We start from the raw sequence: 21023 nt of genomic DNA on the forward strand, positions 1-21023 counted from the left end.
AGAAAGCAGAAGCTCTGAGGCAGCAGAAGCCACGAGGAAAGAGTGGACTAGTGAGTGGAAGTGGCAGGAGCCACAGAAGTAATGACAGAGAGTTGCAAAGTCAGCACAACGATAGCGGATCGACAAAGGGAGCTGCTGAGGCCCGGCTGGGGGTCCCTGCTCTCCCCAGGCCTCCTGAATCCTGACCCACACTGCCGGCGGGCACCGAGTTCAGGGCTGACACCTGGGAGCAGAGAGAAGGGCCCTGCAGTCTGGCTCCCAGGACATCTAGTTCATGAGGTCATCTTCAGCGGCTATGGTCGCTGACCATTGGGCTCTTGGGGCTGTGGCAGGGGTGGCAGAACTATTGTCCTGCCAGCATTGCCCAGTGGCTCCTCCTCATGGCCTTGCAGCCGCCTGAGCTTTCCCCAGCCCCTCTCCTCCAGGCTACCACCTCATCCCCCAATACTTGGAGTTTTGTGGGAGGGACAACTCAAAGTAGGAAATTCTGAGGTTGCTCAAGAGGCCCCTGAGGGACAGCTGGGGACTTGGAGGGACCCAGAGTCATCATACAAAATTTCGAATTAAAGGAATCTAGGAAATCTTCAGGTTCACCCCATTTCCACTCTAGAGGACGGGAAAAGGAGGCCCCAGTTGGGCGGACTTTGCTGAGGGTGACCAGCCAGCTGGCAGCCCGTGGCTCTCCCTTGAGAAGCCCAGGATACTCCAGACGGTGGGCTGGGCTCTGCAATTCCACTGGCTGCCCTTCAGGGCTCTGTGTCCCTGGGCCTGGGCAGCTCTGGACCTCAGCATTTGTGTTGTTGATCTGAGCCCTCATGGGCCTCATCTGGAATGGGAGCTGGACAGAAGCCAGAAAAAGCAGAAACCCCTTGGAAAGGAGTGGGTGGAGGCCCATCAACCTTCGCCAAAAGGGCCAGTGGCTCCCCAAAGTGCAAGTTCATCTCCACACACCCTGTAACGTCACATTTTAACTGGGCCCCTAGACAAGGCCCAGGGAAGGTGTTCTGAAGGGGTAATTCCAGGCATCAGTGTGAGGAGTCAGTGGGCTGCTATTCCTGGCCCCTGAAATCACAGCTTCTGGGCAGTGGCCGTCTCTGCCTTGGGGAAATATGCCTGCTCTCAGAGGTTCCAAACCCCCAGCTGGGAAATCCAGTGGAGGATGGAGGCCTGGGAACTGCCTCCTGAGGCCCTGACCCCAATAGGTGACCCTCAGCTCCTGGCAGGACTTCTTCAGGACCCCAAGTCCATATATATTTCATGTATTTCTTTCACATGTTCGTGTTAAGTGATAGTTTGGGATATCCAGAACCAAATCCCAACAGGCTTTGGCCATCAGCCACCCAGCCTGATGGGAGTATTTACATGGGGTGGTTAAGCACATAGATGCTGACTCCAGATAGCATGGGTTCAAATCCCAGCTCCGCCACTTAAAAGATGAGTGATTTTGGACAAATTACCTAACCTCGGCTGTAAGTAGTCATGATAAAAGTATCCCCCAGGGCTGTTGGGAGCATACATTTAGTTAATTCAACAAAGGCACTTAGAAGAGTTCCTGGCTACAGGAAGCACTGGGGCAGCTGCAGCTGTTGCGGGTCGTTCCTATACGTGCTGCCAGAGTGTCCTTTGGTCTCTGGACCTGTAGGGGAAGCTGTGTGCACGGGACACCCAGGACACTCAGAGGGCATGGGGCCAGGCAGCTGCAGAGAACAGGGTGGGGTGGGGGCAGAGTTGGTGCTGGCTCCCGCCCAGCCTCCTGGTCTGCTGTGACTCCTGAGCCCTTCTGAGGAGCAACATCTTGGGTTGCCTCCCTGCCACACCCGCCTCCCCCAAAGCAGCCAGCCTGGGCTGGACATAGCCTCTCTTTAATGGAAGTCATGAGTGCTTCGGCATAGGAGACCAGCTTGGACAGGGAGGTGTGGCCTGGGCAGTAGCTCAGGCTCCTCCTCTGCCGTGGTCCCAAGGGAGGATGGGTGTGCTGGCTGGGGGCTCAGAAGATGTCGGGGACGATGTAGTCAGTGTGAGCACCGTCGATCAGCCCATCCCCGTTGTTGTGGATGAACCAGCAGGTCACCTCAGCCCCATGCCGGGGGTCTTTGCTGTAGTCTTTTTGCAAGCCCCTGAGGAGAGACAAGCCAGCTGGGGTCACCTTTTGGGTCTGGCAGGGCTGCGCCGCTCCAGGAAGCCCACCTCAACCCTGTGACACCTGGAGGAAGGCCTGGAGCAACGATGGGGAAGGCCAAGGGCAGAGATGCTGGGAGAGCAGCCCACCCACCTGGTGACCGTCAGCCGGCGTTTCTTCACCACCATTGTGGCGTCTGTCTTTGTGGGGTCAGAGCCTGGGTGGAGGTCGAACACTTTATAATCAAAGGGGTGGAAGAATTGTCCTGGAAAGGCATATGGGAGACAGCAGTTACCATCGGGGGCCTTGCTGCCTTGTACTCAGTAGGTGCTCACTGGAGGCTTAGAGAGTTGCTTAAACAATTGTTTTTCAAGGGCTTGACTGTTTCTGATAAATTTTGGCATCAAAAGCCACCTTTAGTTCACTTGCTATAAAGAAGCAGATATATTGCCTGGTGGTTGTAGCTCCTGTCTTTTTGGACCAATTCCAAAGGAATCTGGCTGGGGAGAGAGGGTTGAGGGGTAGAGAACAGGGTCTGCAGGAAGGCCACAAGGAGAAGCAGTGTGGCCGATGACCCATCCCACTCAGGAGGTCTCTGGGAGTCCACTGGACCTTTCCATTTGCTAATCGGACCTCTCCTTACTCGCTCCCAGGCTCACTTAACCTTTAGCTTCATTGTGTTTGATTGCAGCCTTTTTGCGGGACAAGCCTTCACCGGGACCCTCTTTGGAACTCTGAGCCTTGTAGGCCACGTTGGAGGTGGGCCTATCCTGGTGACCCGCTGCAAAGCTGACCCAGGGTAAGTCCTCTGGTTTCAACACCCCACCCCACAGCTCTGCCCGCCTAGCCAGCCGTACCCAGCAGCCCGTGTGTCCGTGCCGACATCCGGTGACTATCCAGCACGTAGAAGCCCAGGAAGTCCTGGCGGATGGCACTCCCCTTCCATACCCGGTGCAGGACGACCTCGAAGGTGCCCCCGTCCTCCACGGACACCACCAGGTTCCTCTTCCTGTTGATGGTCACCACCACCCTGTGGGACCAGGTGCCATGAGGGCAGGTGCGGCTGCACTGCACCCCCTCCATTCAGCTGCTCTTGTCCTTGAGACCCAGCTCTTATGAACCCCTCTCCCCGCAGGGGTTGACGGTTACCTGCTCCATGCTCCTTCCCACCTGTTGCTATTGTGTATGGGGCCCTTACAATGTGCTAGGCCCTGTGCTAAGCCCTCCACGCAAACTGCATCATTCAATTCCCACTCTGATCCTGTGAGGACTGAGGCTCAGAGAGGTTAAAAAACTTGCTCAAGGTCACACAGCTGGTGAGTGGCAGAGCCAGGACTTGGACACCAGCCTGTCTATTATGAGTCTGTGTTCTTTGACTCCCACTTATCATCTGTGTCCTCCATACCGGACTCTGCCCACGTCTTCCTATAGCTCTGCTGCCCAGCATTGGGCTCTGGTGCTCAGCAGAGTTTGTTGAACGAATGAATGAGTGAAGGAAGGAACAAACACTAAACAAGGCATACTAAGACAGGGACTGAAAGAGAAACCTAGAGAACGCTGGAGTTCAGCAGAGGAAGGGACTAGGATGGCTTCAGGGAAGAGGTGGCCAATGCGCTGGGCCTGGGAGGAGGAGTCGGCTTGGTTTGGCGGAGACGGGGGTGGACTGCAGGGTGAGGGTGCCACGGGAGCACAGGCGTCCAGGCAGCTGGGCCCGGAGCACGTGTCCAGCAATCAAGGGAAATTGGGAGTCGGGTGGGGAATGGTCCACGGGGCCCGACATGTCTGCACAGCCTACGTGGAGGCCACGTGGACATCACACACTGACACAGCTCGGGGAATGGGGGCCCTGCAGGCTCGGGCAGCAGAGCTGGCTCTGGGGCTTCGTGCCTTGGTCTTCACCACACCCACCCCCGCCTCCCCTCCCAGGCCCCGGCCCCAGCCCAGTTACTCATTCTGCTGCAGTGAGGCCTGGTCCCTCCAGGAGAATATGGGTCCGCCGGAGCCAGGGTTCAGCGTAATGTTCTGAGGAGTCACTTCCAGCTGGAAGTCTGTTGCGGGGTTTGCGATCCCCAGCCGCCCGAAGTACGTGCCCTCATGCTTCCCAGGGCTCCTGGCCTCGTTGCCGATGAGCTGGCCATTCACTGAGAAGCCTGCAGTGGGGTGAGGGGCCATCCGGGTCAGGGCGGCCCAGCTCTCCCTAGAACCCCACCAGCCGGTCTTTGCTCCTGCCGCCCCCATGCCCACCCTCTTTGGGCTCTGAGGGCCTCACCACCCAAGGGGAGGGGCCTTCAGGACAGGTGCAGGCCACTCACAGCACCGCCTCCCTCCCCTCCCGCCACACTAACTCTGTGAGACTTAGCCCTCGGTTCTGGGCCCTGAAGGAGGTGTTGCCTCCCCGAGGACAGGCCTTGGGGCTGCTCCTTCTCTGTGGACCCAGGCCCTGACACAGGGCAGGTCACAGTAGGTGCTGCAGGTGGGCCTCTCCACAGAAGCCTCCTCTGAACTGAGCAGCCAAAAGCCCCCTCCCCGTCTTCACTATCCCAACACACCACGTCTCATGCTCGGAAATTTTCAGCTAAGAATTTGTTCACCTGTTTATCTCCCTTCCCTAAACTCCACGAGAGCGAGGACTTTGTCTCCGTTCCCACTGTGTCCCCAGACCTTAGGATGTGCTCAACAAATGTTAGCAGATGGCCTGCCTGGACTGGTAGGGTGGGAGAAGTGGCCGATAGATGGAGAGGGCATTGCTCCCATCACCTGAGCCCTGCTGGGGAGGTGGGCTCCAAGACCCCTGCAGCCATGCGGGGGGCGGGGGAGGGGGTGTGGCAGGGCCACTGCATCATTTATAGGATTCAGTACAAAATGAAAACGAGGGGCCCCTCATTCAAAATTTGTTAAGAATTTCAAGATGCAACAGCAGAGCATTAAATCAAGCATGGAGTCCTTCCAAGGGCAGGGTCCTGTGCACCTGCACAGGTCACATGCCCAAGAAGCAGGCCCTGTATAGGGCCCAAGCAGGTGGATGGGGCATGAAGGAGGCAGGCTGAGCCCAGCCAGGTGGCGGGTACATAGGGTGAGGGGAGTGGAGGCCACAGCCACTGTCCTTCCTGTTCATGGCTGAACGTTGAGGACAGAGGAGCCCAGGCCCCACCCTCTCTGGCAGAGGGCGTGATGTCACCCATACCTGTGTCAGGGTCCTGCACCAGGCTCAGGACCACACCAGGCTCCTCGTTGATATTGAAGCACAGAGTGTCCTCTTTCTGGGGCACGTGGATGAGGAAGTGGGGGTCAGTGTCCACTGGGGGCACAGCATGGAGTCTATTAGACTGAGTATTAGGCACATGGGGCCAGCTGGGGAGAAGGGTTCAGTCAGGCAGGGGTGTCCCTCAGACCCTCCCAATGACTCACCGCCAGTCACTTGGTTTGGCAACTGCTGGACCTCGGAGCTAGGGCGCGTCGGAGAAGGCTGCGAGGCCAACAGCACGAAGGCTGACGGGCAAGAGTGAACGGCGCTTAGAAGGGAGGCAGCTGGGCCTTCCCTGGAGCTGCTGCCTCTTTTTCTGAGGCCCCTGCCACCCAAACGGGCTGGCCTGAGGCCACAGGGGCCGGAGTGGACACAGAGCCTTTGACGCCTCTGGGAATGTGGGAACGGAAGTTTGGCCCAGCACAGTGGCCTGACCCCCCCCTCTCGGTCTCCTGTCCTGGGAACCAGGAGGGGCTGGTGGCATAGGGGTGGGGAGGCCAGGCCAGGTCAGGGGGAGCGTTTTGATGGTTCCCAGTGAGAGGCAGCGAGGAACGCTGGAACAGAGGAAGAAAGCCTTAGGCTATCATTTCCTCATCAGGCAGATAGGTGATGACCAGGGCTTTGCTCAGGACGGAATGCACAGCCTGAGAGGTGGCCATGTGTGGAGTAGAGGGGTAGAGACCTACGTCATCAGGATGGCTGCCACTTACTCTTTCCGGGTCCCACCATCTCTGTAGAGGACAACGATAGAGGACAGCGTCACCCTCCCCACTCCACGCGAAAGGCACGCACCTCATTCCCCAAGTGCAGCTGGGCCCAGAGGCCAATCAGGCCTGGGCCCGCCCTCCTCCTGGGGGTCCCAGCCCTCTTCCTGGGGTCCCAGCCCTCCTGGTAGATGAACGCTCACACGTAGGGCCCCTAAGGAGGCCGGGGAGTGGAGGGGTTCAGGCTGAGCGAGAGCTCCCCGAGCACACAGGAGGCAGCAACTATTTTGCAGCAAAGTAGGGAAGGGCATCTCGGGGAAGGAAGAGACCAAGAAAGGGTGGAGCAGGGCAGGGGGGCAGGGTGCTGTGTGCCCGGCGGCTGGAGCACGTGCCACTTGCCCAGCCACCCGGAGCCCTTTGCGAAAATCAACGTGATTTAAAAACTCACCCAAGGGAAGAGAATCTGGAAAGGAGAGAAAGGAAAGAGAATTAATGCCCAGGAGATTTTTGGCTCTCAGAAGCCTCCCCATGCCCACAGCCTCCCCTCTGCAAGCCCATACCGTCCAGGGGCTTGTCAATGAGGGGCTCCAGGCCGTCTTGGTCCGCCATGCCCCTGATGGTCATGGAGGTCAGCGGGGTCACAAACTGATAGGCCAGCGACATCTTCAGGGCCTTGGCTGACACGTTGGCCTTCTCTGCCCCCTCCAACTTCATCCTGCCAGACAGACACCGGCTCCAAGCCCGCAGCTTGGATGACAATGGACTTGCACCCCCTTGTCCTTTCCTTCCTTTGTTCACTCTTTCAACAAATGTTTACAAAGCCCCTGCAGTGGCCCCGCCCAGGGGCTGTCTTCAAGGACCTCATGATTTAAAGGCCTCCCTCAGAGAAAACCTGGAGGTCTGGCAGGGCTGGGGGATGTGCCTCAGAAATACACAGAGAATTCAATAGCCGTGAGATCCTGGCAAGTGGTCTAACCTCTCTGAACCTCGGTTTGCTCGGCACGTTGTGAGGATTAAATGAGTGTGTCTGGACACAGCAGCCCCGCAGTAAAGGGAAGCCTCCCCCGCAGCGGCTCAGTGGGGGCAAAAGGGGCTGCCCTGTGCCTCCAGCGGGCCCTGACCACACTACTGACTGCCTGGTCGATATTAACTCAGGCAGCAAAGGCAGAGGCCAGTAAATCTGACCTGCTTGCAACCTCCAAGGCCTAGAACCGCCCCTCCATAGTCCAAAGGCCCAGGGCGTGGGGGTGCTCTGGGGTGGTCGTGCCCCTCCACCCCACAGGCAGCCGCCGGGCTGGTACCGCTTGGCCAGCAGCTCCTGGATGGTGAGGTAGGCCCACAGGCGTTCGACGTGGTTCTCCAGCATGTGGCCCCGCTCTCGGAGCAGTTTCTTCATCTCTTCCTCGTCCACCAGGCAGGTCGTCTTGAATTCTTGGCCCTCCTGAGGGAGGCGAGGGAGAGAGAGGCTGTGCGCCATGAGGGGCTCTGGGGGAGCCCGATGTTGTCTGGTCTCTGCAGCTCCGTTCTGAGCATCCTACCCCCTGCCTTTCCTGAGCCTGCTCTCCTCATCCTCTTCCATCCGTTCCTTCCACAAAAGTTGCTAAGCACACTCTGTGAGCCAAGTTGGGCCAGGCCCTGGGCATCCCAGGGATGGAGGATCAGGCCCTGCCCTCATGGAGTTACTCTCTCTGGGGGATGCCAGCAGGCAACCAGCCGATCCACCACGTAGCTGTTTCCACCACGCCTCGCTCCTCCAGGTGCCCACCGCGGCCCCGTGCACCATTCAGCTTGCCACAGCTCACAAATGTGCCTTCTCTCCCCAGCTACAGTAATGCGGGCACCTCTTCCCAAGCGCATCCCACGAACCAGGCACTGCATAAGCCTATTATGTGGATTATTTCGTTTACTCCACACAACTCTCCAGTACATTGTTACTCTCACGGTACAGAAAGGCCTAGAGAACTGGACCAATTTGATCAACGTCACCCAGCTGCAGCCAGGGTCTAGCTCAGCTTTCCTCACTCGAAGCCGGAGTCCTGAACCCTCAACTACACTGCACGGCTAGAGTCCAGGTCTCCGTGACACCCCCCCACACACACACACACTGCAGTGTGCACACACACACAGGCCCTGCACCACGGTGCAAAGCTGCATGTGCAGTAGGTGCTCAGGAAATAGTTGTCACTTGAGAAGAAGGAGGCTGGCCTCTCACCCTCTCACGCTTTGGGAGGAATGATGTGAGGAATAACAGGTGGACCAGTTGGATACAAGGGACTACAGCTAATCAAGGCCCTGTTGACCCCACTCTAGCCTGCCCTCAGGATGCCTTCATTGGAAGAATGCTCAGCCCTGGGGTGTGTGTGGCCTGCTGGGGTGAGGCACTGCTCTGGGGAAAGAGAGGCTGCTGGGGGCACAGGGGTGGGGAGCGGCGTAGGTTTGGAGTCTCTGGGTGCCTCTCCACCCTCCGCAGCCCTCTGTTTACCCCATAGGCTTGCACGTCCGCCTTGAAGCTGCTCAGTTTGTGGTCAGCGATGCGCCCGGCCACTATGATCTCCGAGCCTTCGTAGTACTGTTTATGGTGGTGCTGGGTCAGGGCCGAGACGGCATCCCCGGGGTACTGCAACTCCACATCCCTCAGCAGAGGGTTGGCTACCTGCTTGTAGAAACCCTGTGGGGATGGGGGGTGCAGAGCTGGTGGGTCGTCCTAGGCATCCAACAGGAAACCCACTCACAAAGTGGGGTGTCGGGATCCCTACTTTATAGAAGGAATTGCAGGCTCAGGGCTTAAGTAACTGGTTCGAAGTCACACAGCTAATTCGAACCCCACACCAGAGCTTTATCTGCTCTGGGCTGATGGGTACGTGGCTGCCAAGGCCATGCTCCCCATGACATGACTTTGGGAGCAGGGGGAGGAGGAGACCTGCAGCTGCTGGGTGGCATCATGGTCCTCGTAGATTCTCTGGACACGTCCGTTGTTCTCCAGGGACATGACCTCCAGGAATTTCAAGTCCACGTCATGGCCGAAGCCCAAGTTGTAGAGTGGGAACTTGCCCCTGATGGCATCTCGGACGTTCTTGAGGATTTGGGCACGATCCGTCACCCCTGCAGCCACACAGCCAGGTAGGGATGGGATGCTGGCTCACAGGTGTGTGGGGCACGAGGGGACTTTGGGGCACCCTCCCTGGGGGCCAAGACTCCCATCTCAGACCATCTCCAGTCCCCACTGGCATCTTGAGGCAACGCCTCTTGCTGGCTCACCTGGGTGACTGCAACAGCTGCTCACAGAGCTCCTCGAAGACTTTGCCCATCTACATGGATCCATCATGAGCAGATCTGATTCTGCTCTAAACCCATGGCTCCTCGCATGGCCTGTGAGGTCCTGCTGACCTTTCCACCCTGTTTCACCTACTCTGCATATGCCTACACTTCGCAGGCAGGCCCTGCCAGTGCACAAACCTTGTTTTGCTCAAGCTGCCCCTTCTGCCAGGGATCCCTTCCTGCTTCTCCTCCCCTCCTTCCAGATTGGGCTCAGGGGTCACTTCCTCCAAGAGGCCTTCTGAGACCCTGCCTGGGCCAGGTGCCCCTTGTCTGTGCTCCTTTGGCCTTCTGGCACCCTGTTCCTTCAGGGCCCTTGACAGAGCATCTGCTCCTGGGTCTGCCTCCCCCAGTGGACCCTGGGCTCCTTAAGGGCAAAGACGTGTCTTGGTCTCTTAGTGTCTCTCCTTGGTCCCTAGTCCTGTGCTTGGCACTCAGTCAGTGCTGAATCCATAGTTTATTAAACTCAGCCTAAGGTCCTGCCCATCCTCCTGGGCCCTGTGCAACCCCGTGTCATGCAGAAACTTCCCCAGCTTCCCAACTCAGGACAGAACACCTTGGAGCTCCTGCAGACTTTGTGGTCTGAACTCTGCTTTTAAACCAGTGCTTGGCTTTGCCCTTAGCCTTTCTGCCCCCGACAGCATCCCCATTGGTTGTATTTCCAAGTTCAGCTTGAATGCCTTTGGTAATGAAGAGATCACCACCTCCCAAGGTAGCCCTCGGGGCGTTTACCCTCTGTGGGCTCTCCATCTGTCAGCATGATGAGAATAGAGGCGTGATTGCTGAGTTCTGGGAGGCTTCCATGAGCTTTGTTCAAAATCTCAATTCCCTGGAGCAAACCTCCATTCAGGTTTGTAGCTGCAAAAAAGAGAAAGCAGATCAGTGTACGCCCTGAATCTGAGGGGACAGAGGTGACGTCAAGGCGGCCCCAGACCCCTGCCCTTACACCCGGCCAGAGAGAAGTGCTGCACAAAGTTCCGAGCTGCGTCCAGATTGGCGGCAGATGCCTGTACCAGCGAGCCCCTCCAGGACTGCACTGCAGACCCAAAGAGGACCAGGTCGAAGTAGTCCCCTGGCCGCAAGTCCCCCAGGATTTTAAGGAGCGCCTCCTTGGTCTGTAAGGACAGGACAGTCAGTGGAGGGGCAGGGCCCCAGGATAGTGCCTTCTGTCATCTCCAGATACCCAGTTGAGAGGTCCACAGGGTAGAGGTACATGGTGGGCAAGCAGAAGGGGATGGACAGGGCGCCAGGAGAGGAGCAGCCTACTGAGCTCTGGGATGTCTTGAGGGGGATGGAGAAGGGGATGGAGAAGGCAAGGGGACCCAGTATGGGGAGGGGAAATGACCAGGAGTTAAAGGGGGTCAGGATTAAGACAGAGGACCCCAGGGGGCTGAGTTCCTAAAACTCTGATTGTCCAGCCATGCTTTCACTGCGCTATGGACAGGACACCCAGAGCACTGTGGGAGTGGGCTGTGCCCTGCTGCAAGCCATCTACCGGGACCACTGTAATCATCCCTGCACGCCTAGGGTACAGGTCTCATCTTTCAAGCATCCCCCATTGGTAAACCCCACAACCCTATGGGCACTGCATTTTACTCCCATTTTTGCCGTTGAGGAGAAGTGAATGCACTTGCCCACGGTTGCACAGTGAGAAAGTGGCTGATTCCAGAGCCCCTGACTACTGGAATATCCTGTTAAATTACCCTGCCTCTGACCAGGAGCAGAAATCCCAAACCCAGACTCTGGAGGCAAAACCAGGGTGGGATGGGTGATGGGGCTAAAGAAGCTCCTGCTGGCTAACTGTTTAGAGCCACAGTTTACCTGCTTCACTTTCTGGCCTTCCATGGAGGAGCTGATGTCAATCACAAAAACCACATTCTTGTTCAGGTTTGTCAGGTTTTGGGGAGCAAAGAAGTGGGCAAAGTGGTTATCGGCGACCTGAAACACAAAGGGACAAGTGAGGCCTCTCTCTCAAGCACCCTGCCCACCCTCTGAGTCTTGGGCAAGAAGCTTCCAGCTCACCAGGAGGTCACAGGCCTTGTCCCTATTGACATCGTAGGTCACCTTGAAGTTCCCATTCAGCAAGGTCGTAGAGCATGTGGGGCAGGATTGCTGCTGGCGCACCGTGGGACGGAAAAGCACATGACCCTGGAACCATCGAAGGTGTGAGGCATTACTGGTTTGCAGCGACAGCGTAAGATGTGTGTGTGTGTGTGTGTGTGTGTGTGTGTGTGTGTGTGGTGCACAGGCATAGGAATGAGTCTAGTGGGCCCCTCGCCCTGCTGCTGAGAGTACACACCTGTGGGTGGTAGGAGAGAAGACCTGTTTCTTTGCTCACATGCTTCTGAATCATTGGGATTTTCTATAAGTATCATCACTTTGGATACACAATAAAAACAGAATAATAGCAGCATGAGAAGCATCGGTCAACTCACACTGTCTAGTGAAAAAAGCAACACTGTGCTGGAAAATGAAACCTGCCTGGATAGACAAAGAGAAGGAAGAGCCCAGAGTGGGAGCTGTGGTCTGTTTGGACTTGGTGCTGGTGTTCAGGGAAATTGGGGGTGGTTTGTACCCGATACATTTCTACACTTCTGTTCTTTCCACATTTTCTTTAAAGATGCTTTTATTTTTACTTTTTGTTTGTTTGTTATAAAAGTAAAATATGCTCATTAAAAAAAAATTTGAAAAGAATTATTAGGAAGACAAAGACCATCCCCTTGGTCCCCTACTGAAAGCAAGCATGTTTGCTAACACTCTGGGGTATCATATTTTGTTTCAAAGGAACCCCTTCAAAACTGTAGGAAACATTTCTTTTAAGTGAATTGTTACGGAGTCACTACCAAAGGTGGGTGGGGAATAAACAGTTTGCTCCTGGCTCCAGTTGAGGGCAAGTTAGGAAGCAGGGCACTAGCTGGGTATCACCCACTCATATGCCACACTCCTCAGGACCTGGGGTAGGGGCAAGCAGGGGGCTTCTGGGATTCCCACAGATGGGTGGGAAGTGACAAGTGGCAAGTGGCTTGGTAGGCCAAAGGCCTTTCCAAACTTCATCATGTTTCCAAGAACACTGGGGCTTGGAATCCTGAGGTTTGCACATGTGCCCTATATTTCCATGAATGCTTTCCCGTTGGGATGAGACAGGCAAAGAGGAAACTGAGGCTTAAGCAAGCCAGCAACTCACCCCAGACCAGGCAGCCGTTGTAGGCGCCCTCCCCAGCCTCAGCACACAGGCTTTTGCCAAGCGGTTCTGAGAATCAGGAGTGCTAAGTTCCCCTCTCTCTCTCCCTTAGGGTGGCCTGCAGCCCTTGTCTGCAGCCATGCTGAGAAGTCTCTGAGGGCTCAGCCATCCCACGCACCTCTTTCCCTGAGAAGGACTTCTTGATGAGCTGGGCGGCCAGTTCCTTGCGGAGGAAGGAGGCCTGGGCATCCAGCTTGCTGATCCCCCGGGGCTCAAAGATGTCCACGTCGATCTGTGGCATTGAAGCAGTTCCTGTACCAAGGCTCCCATTTGGGAGCTATCATCAAGTCTCAGCCAAGAGCCAACGTATATCCTGACCACCTACTGTGTGCAGCACCCACCCAGCTCTCAGCACAGGGCCTGGTTGTAGGCACTCCAAAAATATTGGCCAAATGAAAGTGTGCATGCCTGAGCCCCTCAACTCGGCCACCACTAAGGTGCCAGTAACAATTACAGCCCCTCAGGCTGCCCAGGACTTCCTGGTTTACAAACTCCCTGGACATTCAATATCTCTCATGATCCTTGCGGCAGTTCTGGGACATGCAAAACCCCCATTTGACAGATGAGCAAGCCAAGGCTCAGAAGGAGGAGGAGATTGGAGGGTTCAGGGAGCTCCCTGCCCACGAACAGCCATCAGAGCCCACCCTGAGGAGTCAGTCCCCTCCCTGTGTGCTCAGGCCCAGGGCTGCACACGGTGGGTGCCGAACCAACGCTCAGAGCTGCAGAGAGAGAGAGGCAGGAGCACAGCTCCTGAGACCTTGCCCCTGCATGTGGTCACCAGCGATCTACCTCAAAATGCTGCACCAGCTGCTTGGGCTTGACCTTGATGACAATGTCATACTGCATAAGCTTTCGCTTCAGCACCTCCTCGTAGGTCAGCCGGAACGTGGCCTTGCTCCGGGGACCGATGGTGACCTGGATGGCAAACTGCTCCATCGTTCTCCCCGAGGCCCTGGATGTGCCACCAGCGGCAACAACAAACAGACAAATGGTAAGTGATATGGAGGTCCTTGTCACCTAAAGCATGGCCCTCAGAGTCAGTTTCTCTTATTTTCGTGCTGCTCCCAGCTTTCCTTGACCCTCACCCTTGTCTTAGCTGGCTGGCCAGGGTCAGGGCCCCACTTCTCCAGAGGCCTCGTCCAGTGCACCTGTGCCAGCAGTGGATTTGGGCAGTTTGCTCCCTTCCCATCAGCCTGGGCTGCCCTCCACCCAAGGCATCCATCCTGGCAGGGGAGGGCAGCACCAGGGATTGGGCCAGCAGGGCCCAGAACTCACCTGACAAGGCCGGCGTTCTCTCCTGAGACGGCCGCTTTCCGGTACTGCTTCCATGCCGTCACTTTGTCCTTTATGTCCCCGAGGAATGCATTTTCACCTGCTGTGCTACAGGGAGGAAGACGCCCTCAGGGAGGTGCCCCTCCCCGACCACACAGGGCCTTCATATTGGAGGTGCTCCCAGCCCAGGCACTAAGGAGGCCCTGTCCAGGTGAGCACTTGTGAGAGGGCATCTCCTGCCGGCCTCCCGCTGCCCCCAGAGCTGCTCAGGGAGGTGGGCAGCCACGGCCACAGAGTCCGGCAAGAAACCGTGGGTGCCAGCCTGTGCTCCTTGGGCCCTAGGCTGAAAACACACTGTCAGAGGCTCTAGTTTGCTCTCTAAGATGGGAGCCCAGAGCAGACCTAAAGGACTTTTCAGTCCTTCAGAGCTGGGGCCGGCCTGTGGCCCTTGGGGACGAGGGGATGGGCTGCACTGTTGGGCCACTCAGAGCCATGGTTTCGGGCTGGGCCTGGTGAAGCAGGCGGGGCACGCACATGGCAAAGTCGCTGATGAAGGCCGTCCTGGGGATTTCCACATCGAAGGCCACTTCCTTGGCTTCGTCGGCATTGTTGACCACTTGGCTGGTGATGACACAGTGGGCAAAGCGAGAGGTGACTTTGCAGTTGACTTTCAAACTCCGGATGGCCACGCCATCGACAGCCTAAAGTGGGACGTGCGGGAGGTGGCTGGGATGGGGGCTCAGCCAGGGGAGACCTCAGCACCCATCTCTGACACAGGTGCTGTTCTCTATGCCTGAGGCCATGCCGTGGGGCATGAGGGGGGTGGGCGAGCCCCCATTTGGAGGAGACGGGAGTCCCTCTGCCCAGGGGCACACCTCGAAGCCCAGGGGAAACAGACTGTAATAAAGGCCCACCACAGACCCCTTTGCTGAGATCCTCACTCACTGTGTCCAAAGCCGGTCGCTTCTGTAAAACAAAACCAGGACAAGTGTGAGTGAGAGCACTCAGGGGACCAGGGCCTATCTGTTAAGGGACGGGAATGGGACACAGTCTGTGTCCTTGACGCCTTGGCCTCACCTCCCCCATGCTGCTGGGAGGTCCTCTCCATTCAGAGGAGGTCGAGGTGGGTGGGGAGAGCCCCGGTCTCTGGAGCCCCTTCCAGGCTCAGCTGCCTGTTTCTGGCCCAGGGGTTTACCCACATACCTTGCCGCCTTTGGGACTGCGCGTGGGTGAACCCTGAGCGGGCATGGCCTGCAGGGCGAGCAGGGACGCCAGGCACACACAGAGCAGCCCCCGAAGCCCCATCGTGCCGTGCATGGTCTCAAGGCTCCTGCTGCCTGTCACTTCGCTCAGACCATTAATCAATAAAATGCTGGATAAACATGGATTAAACATTAGACAAGGTGAAGGCAAATATTACAATTTGGGGGATGAAAAATAGACAGTGAAAGCTTTCTCCTTAGGGGGATTCCCAGCTGTGCAAACTCCTGACCAGACTCAGACTGTGCCCCTTGGTTAGAGCTACACTCAGCCGGCGTGAATTGTGAAGACCCAGACAGCTCATTTAATCCCGGCTCCGTGGCACAGGGCCAGCACCAGTGATACTGCGGCAGGCATCAAGAAGCCACAGTTAAAAATGGATTTCTCAACTTCGTTAGGTGTTTCTTTCAAAATTCTTTAAGCATCAACAAACTTTTCAGACAGTCATACTTTGGCCAGGGAGGCAGATATGGTGGCTTAGGAAGGGTCTGCCCACGTCCTTGTTTCTGATGGCACCAACTCTAGCAGTTCTGCCAGAGGCGGTCTGGACAGTTCTGGGGATAGTAATGGGTGACACACCCTTTAGGCCAGTCAGCTTTGTAAAGAAGAGCAGAAGTAAGCCTCATCATTCCAGGATATAGTGGAGACAAAAGATGAATGCCATGCTTTCATGATGAAGGACGGACTACGAGCCATGCGTCGCTCTCAGCCTTTTATGATCTAATTTTATCCTCAGGGTGTCCCTGGGACGTTGGTCCCACAGCAAATGAAAGAGCAGGTATTCAAACCCAAATCTTTCAGACTCCAAAGCCCAAGCCTATCACGTAATGACAGAAATGTCCTCTGCATTATTAGGAAGAAAGAAGAAGCAGTCAAAGATCCAAGAGACCCATCTTGTAGCTGCAGTTTCTTAAGTTTTATGCACAAACCCTGTCTGTCCCCCACAAGCCACACACACTGGGAAGACGTGGCCCCTGGTCAACCCACTCCGTGGCCCTGGTTGGGATGTACTGGCTGCTGTGACCCTGATATGGTGAGGGGGCCCAGAGGCTTCTTTGATCTCTGTTTGCTTGTCCTGGACTTTGTCTCACAGAGCAGCCTCTGGGAAAGGGCTTATTGTCCCCAGGCCAGAATACCCTTCTTGCCTGTCTTCTGGCCTTTGCGGGAGATGAGATGGATCAACATGAAACTGTACATTAAGGGTTCTGTTGATTTTCTGCACCAGTGTCGACCAAGCCCTGTGTTGGGTTGGGTACAGTGCCAGGCACTAGGACACCACAGTGATGAAGCTCAAGTGCCTCCCTGTGTTCAGTGAGCTGATGCCTTGGGAAAAGGAGTCAGACAAGTCGAAGGAAGCCCAGTGAATCCCAAGAGTGGCCAGAGCTAAAGAGGAGCCTGAGGAAGCTGTAGAAATCTGGAAGGGGTGGAGCTCATCCCCTGCAGGGCCTTGGAGAAGCCTCCCAGAGGAGGTGCCTAGCAAATAGAGCGGCACTTGGGAAGGACGGGTGGGAAGGGGAGAAAGAGAAAAGCAGATGGGTAAGTGTGCAACATGATTGGGGAAGGTGCAGGTGTCTGTGATGAGAGCAGCACCTGATGAAGACGGTGGGGAAGGAGGCTGGGAAATGGCTTGGGACCAGTTGGCACAGGGGTCCCATCTTTTGAGTAGGAAACACTAACAATATTTTGAGCAGGTGCATGGCAAGATCAAGACTGGGCTGTTGGGAGACGGCTAGCTCCAAGCCTGTGCTGTAGAGGTGATAGAAATGCACTTGTATTGCATGGCCGGGAGAAAGGGCGTGGGCACTGCTAACAGTGACTAGCACCTGGCCCACTTCTCAGCATCTTTTGTGCCCTAGTTCGCTTACTGCTTACAGCTACCCCCAGGAAATGGATACTGTTATTGTTCCCATGTGACAGATGAAGAAGATTGGTTGACTCGCCCTGTGGATGTGTGTGTGTGTGTGGAGGGGGAGGGGGATGTGTGGACAGGAAGCAGCTGAAGTTGCTAAAGATTGAGCCTGGGGGTTTGAGAGGGTGGCCGTGCTGCTGGTGCCTGTGGGACAGCACGTAGGCCCAGACCTGCTCAGACCCCCTCGGTCTGATATATGCAAACTGAACTCATGACCTTCCTTGCCCCCCACCACCAAGCCTGGCCTTCTTCCTCTTGTTGTCCATCCCAGTGAAGGCCACCACCATCCATCCATGCATCCAAGCCAGAAGGCTGGGCAGCATCCTGGATGGCTCCCTCCCCTAAACTCTCACCCTCCTCCCCACCCCATCTCCAACCCTCTAAATATCTTTTTGGTCCATTCACTTTTCTCCAAATCCCCAGTTACCCCCGAGTCTACCACCCTCATCTCTCACCTAGATGGCTGCTCCCCTTACTTCCACTCTGCTCCCACAGTCTACCCTCTGGCAGCAGCCAGAGTCATTATTTTAAAAGGCTGATCTGCTCTAGGCCTTTCCCTGTCTAACATACTTCCAGGTCTTGAGTGGTCTGACCCCTGCTGACCTCCATCTCACCCAGCCCATGGCCCTTTGGGTCTCACAGCTTCAACTATAGATACTGTTTCCTGATCCATGCCACAACCAATCCACTTTTTGCTAGTATAACTTCCTTATTCCTGCTCCCTTCAGCCTATAAAAATCTTTCATTTCGTACAGCTCCTTGGAGCTCCTTTCTGTCAGCTAGATGGGATATGTTGCCCAATTCGTGAATCATTGAATGAAGCCGGTAAGATCTTTAAAATTTACTCAGTTGAAATTTGTTTTTTAACAGATTTGGTGGCAGTGGTGGGATCCAAAGGAAACTTCTGAGGGCTTTGAGGACAAGAAACACAAGCACTGGTACCCTCAAATCCTCTGAGTTCTCTTTCTCGCCACTTCCAAAGGCCATGGGTAAGTTCCTCCTGGTTCTGAGCTCCATTCTCTTTGTGTCAAGCTTCTGATTTAATTGGCTTTCCAGTCCGGGGCAGGTCAGCTTGAGCTAGCAGATGGTTCCACCCAGAACCCAAGCCTCTAGCCCTTGGTTTCGTCCACTGTTCTTTATTTGATTGGAATCCCAGTCCATAGTCCCCTTTGTTGGTGGTCTTCTGGTTCAGTCCTTTCCCTAGTCCCCAGTTCCATATTGGGAATTGCTGGTGGTGCACACAAGGCCTTCTCTTGGCCAGGTTACTGTTAGTTTCTGTTAATGTGCACATGAGGTCAAGGCTGTTGCTAATAGGAATCTTGGAAGCCAAAAGCCACAAAACTGGTGGGCACAGGTGGAGCACTTAAAAGCTGTTAGAGCACTCACCACCTAACTCTAAGACCCTAGTAATTATAATAAATTGGTCTCGGAAAGGGTTAGGTTGACACTAGGTCACCTGCCGACTGCAAGAAAATTTCTGTGCAACAAGATCCACTGTAAAACACCACACAAACTCCAACCTGGCAGCACATCCCTCTCAGGTATTAATTTGGCTCCAAGAGACCCAAGACTTAGCTAAAGAAATGGGATTGAGTTTCAAATAATTGAGTGCGTCGCCTTCTGGCACAACTGCTTATTTTATATCCAAGAACTGTGGTCCTGGAAGCTGTAAATATCTACAAAAATGGCAAAATCTTACAAAGACAATCTAGGCTTACAATAGCTGTTATGAGAAAGGTTCCAGTTAGACAAGAGCATTTATTTAAGAAGTGCATTTGAAAGCAAGGGTTCCCAAATCAAACACACAGAATGGGACACCTATTTTAATTGGCATGCAGAAACCTCCAAAAGCCTTCAGAATTCCGTAATAGCTTCATTGAGAGATTCATTGCAAAAGGCTAATGAAAAATTAAAGACACACAGGCATCTAAAAGAAAAGACTATATGAGACTGATGCAACTCCTATTGCTCCCCGCTATCCTCCTTTACTTGAGTGCTCATTCTAGTAATCCTCTGTCTGAATTGTCTTTCCACTCTGAAGAGACTACAAGACCATAAACAAAAGTCCACCAAGTTAGTGGCCTTACAGATGTCCCCATATCTACCCTTAAAGGATGGCCCTGGTGTGGGCCCCTCCCAGTGTCGAAGGGCCTCCTGAGGGATTTTCTGGTAAACAGCTATTTTATTTCCTTAAGCAGCCTAGGGAAATTAAAATTAAAATTAATGGATAACCTTGAGAAATTCTGGTAGATATTGGAGCCTGAATATGGGATCCTGGGAACACTGGTAAAGCCAGTGAAGAGTGAGAATTCTAACCAGTTTCAGCTCTCCTGAATCTCTGTCTGTAGTGCCCAGTCAAGAGGAGAATAAAACTTGATATTGTACCTACCTTTACTGTTTGTCCTGGCTGAAAATTACCAAGATTTTTTTGAAAGGACTTTTTTTTTTTCCCCCAAGGTAGCTCTTTGGCCAGAAATTGGCCAAATTGGAAGCTGATATTCAGAGCCTGGTAAGAATTTTTTTTTAGGCCTTCTCTAAGCTAAATGTACCCAGAGGGAAAGAAGAAAACAAACAAGCAAAAAAACCTTCTGAAGCCTTTGTGGAAGGATTTACTAAAACATTTCAAAGACATACAGCTCTAAATCTAGAACATAGGACTCTTTTTGATTTCCATCTTAGTTGAAGATCTTCTCCCTGATACAAAGAAGCAAATTGAGAAAAATGTAGTTGGATGGGTGGATCAATCTATAATGTCATTTAAGTCGCAACCTAATCCCCTGAGGTATTAAAAGCAACTGTCCTTACCTTACAAATCTTTGCAAAGCCAGAAATGCAGCTCCAGAAACAATTCAAAGTCCACCTGTCCTTTTTACCAACCCCCAAACCTCCCCTATTTATCTTAAAAGGCTTGTGAGTACGGTAAAAATTCTGGCCTTAGAAAACAAAAGTCCTTAGAGGAATTTGCAATTTTTCCCTGTGCCTTTGAGATGTAAATATTCTTACTTGGTCTTCTCCAGAATTCTTATCTAGGTCATCTCTTTGAAATGCAAACTTCAGAGAGACCATTCTTATCAGAAGGAAAACAAAAGGGGGAAAGGTTGTTTGGAACTTAGGCAAGTAAAAATCTTAAGTGTCGTCTCCACAAATATTAGTAAAAAGTTTTAGCCATCTGAGCAGGTAACCTTAACTTACTCCATCGGCCAAAACCATTTGGATCCAGCTTATTCTACAACTAGTGAATTTTGTAATTTTGTACCCAGTTCATGGCTAAAATTTTAGAACAAAAACTATGAGCTCTTGGGACTTCCCTGGTGGCGCAGTGGTTAAGAATCCGCCTGCCAATGCAGGGGACACGGGTTCGAGCCCTGGTCCGGGAAGATCCCACATGCCGCGGAGCAACTAAGCCTGTGCACCACAACTACTGAGCCTGTGCTCTAGAGCCTGCGTGCCACAACTACTGAGCTCACATGCCACAACTACTGAAGCCCGCGCGCCTAGAGCCCATGCTCCGCAACAAGAAAAGCCACCACAATTAGAAACCCACACACCACAACAAAGAGTAGCCCCCGCTTGCCGCAACTAGAGAAAGCCCACACACAGAAACGAAGACCCAATGCAACCAAAAAAAAAAAAAAAAAAGCTATGAGCTCTCTGTTTGCATCAATCTGTATTTTTATATGTGTCTACATACATATGCTGTAGATGTGTGGTATTTTCCTACATTAAGAAGGTATTGCCGAAATTAATTTGTAAAAAAATTCTATTTAATTGGCTTAAAGAAAATTAAGCACATTGACTGAAGAAAAATGCACAACCTGGACCTTCGTTGCAGGCTTTCTCTAGTTGTGGCGAGCAGGGGTTATTCTTTGTTGTGGTGTGAGGGCTTCTCATTGCGGTGGCTTCTCTTGTTGAGGAGCACGGGCTCTAGGCACGCAGGCTTCAGTAGTTGTGGCGCGCAG

General features: G+C 54.1%; 2 protein-coding genes across 5 annotated transcripts in view; one reads left to right on the forward strand and one right to left on the reverse strand.

Annotated features, from left to right (window-relative positions):
• Positions 1–1846: 1846 nt before the first annotated feature.
• Positions 1847–15248, reverse strand: ITIH1 (inter-alpha-trypsin inhibitor heavy chain 1). Its single transcript, XM_007174759.3, has 22 exons — positions 15099–15248; positions 14841–14861; positions 14430–14596; positions 13899–14003; positions 13413–13575; positions 12742–12855; positions 11405–11530; positions 11204–11320; positions 10329–10497; positions 10115–10240; positions 8988–9169; positions 8550–8735; positions 7369–7508; positions 6628–6782; positions 6516–6530; positions 6074–6094; positions 5528–5608; positions 5304–5417; positions 4068–4269; positions 2977–3149; positions 2273–2384; positions 1847–2117 (listed from the first exon to the last, which is right to left on the reverse strand). Exons 1-22 carry the CDS (start codon positions 15210–15212, stop codon positions 1988–1990), a joined length of 2733 nt encoding a protein of 910 aa, XP_007174821.3. The 5' UTR covers positions 15213–15248; the 3' UTR covers positions 1847–1987.
• Positions 11451–21023, forward strand: part of NEK4 (NIMA related kinase 4) — a 53395-nt gene continuing 43822 nt past the window's right edge. Inside the window, exons 1-5 of one of the 4 annotated variants that reach the window (XM_057554055.1) lie at positions 11451–11545; positions 12676–13614; positions 14010–14106; positions 17935–18053; positions 19522–19573. The gene's annotated coding sequence lies outside the window, so the exon portion shown is untranslated. The remainder of the gene's footprint in view (positions 11546–12675; positions 13615–14009; positions 14107–17934; positions 18054–19521; positions 19574–21023) is intronic. The other 3 variants (XM_057554052.1, XM_057554054.1, XM_057554053.1) reach the window with 3 other exon arrangements.

This window comes from Balaenoptera acutorostrata, chromosome 10 (assembly GCF_949987535.1).
Source record: "Balaenoptera acutorostrata chromosome 10, mBalAcu1.1, whole genome shotgun sequence".
Lineage (NCBI taxonomy): Eukaryota > Metazoa > Chordata > Mammalia > Artiodactyla > Balaenopteridae > Balaenoptera > Balaenoptera acutorostrata.

Excerpts from the sequence above, each read along its gene's own strand:
- ITIH1 (XM_007174759.3), bottom strand. The coding sequence starts at position 15,212 with ATGCACGGCACGATGGGGCTTCGGGGGCTGCTCTGTGTGTGCCTGGCG. Across the intron at positions 14,004-14,429 it reads TTCATCAGCGACTTTGCCAT|CACAGCAGGTGAAAATGCAT; the intron begins GTGCGTGCCCCG and ends TCCTCCCTGTAG. Across the intron at positions 6,783-7,368 it reads CAGGAGCTGCTGGCCAAGCG|GATGAAGTTGGAGGGGGCAG; the intron begins GTACCAGCCCGG and ends TCTGTCTGGCAG.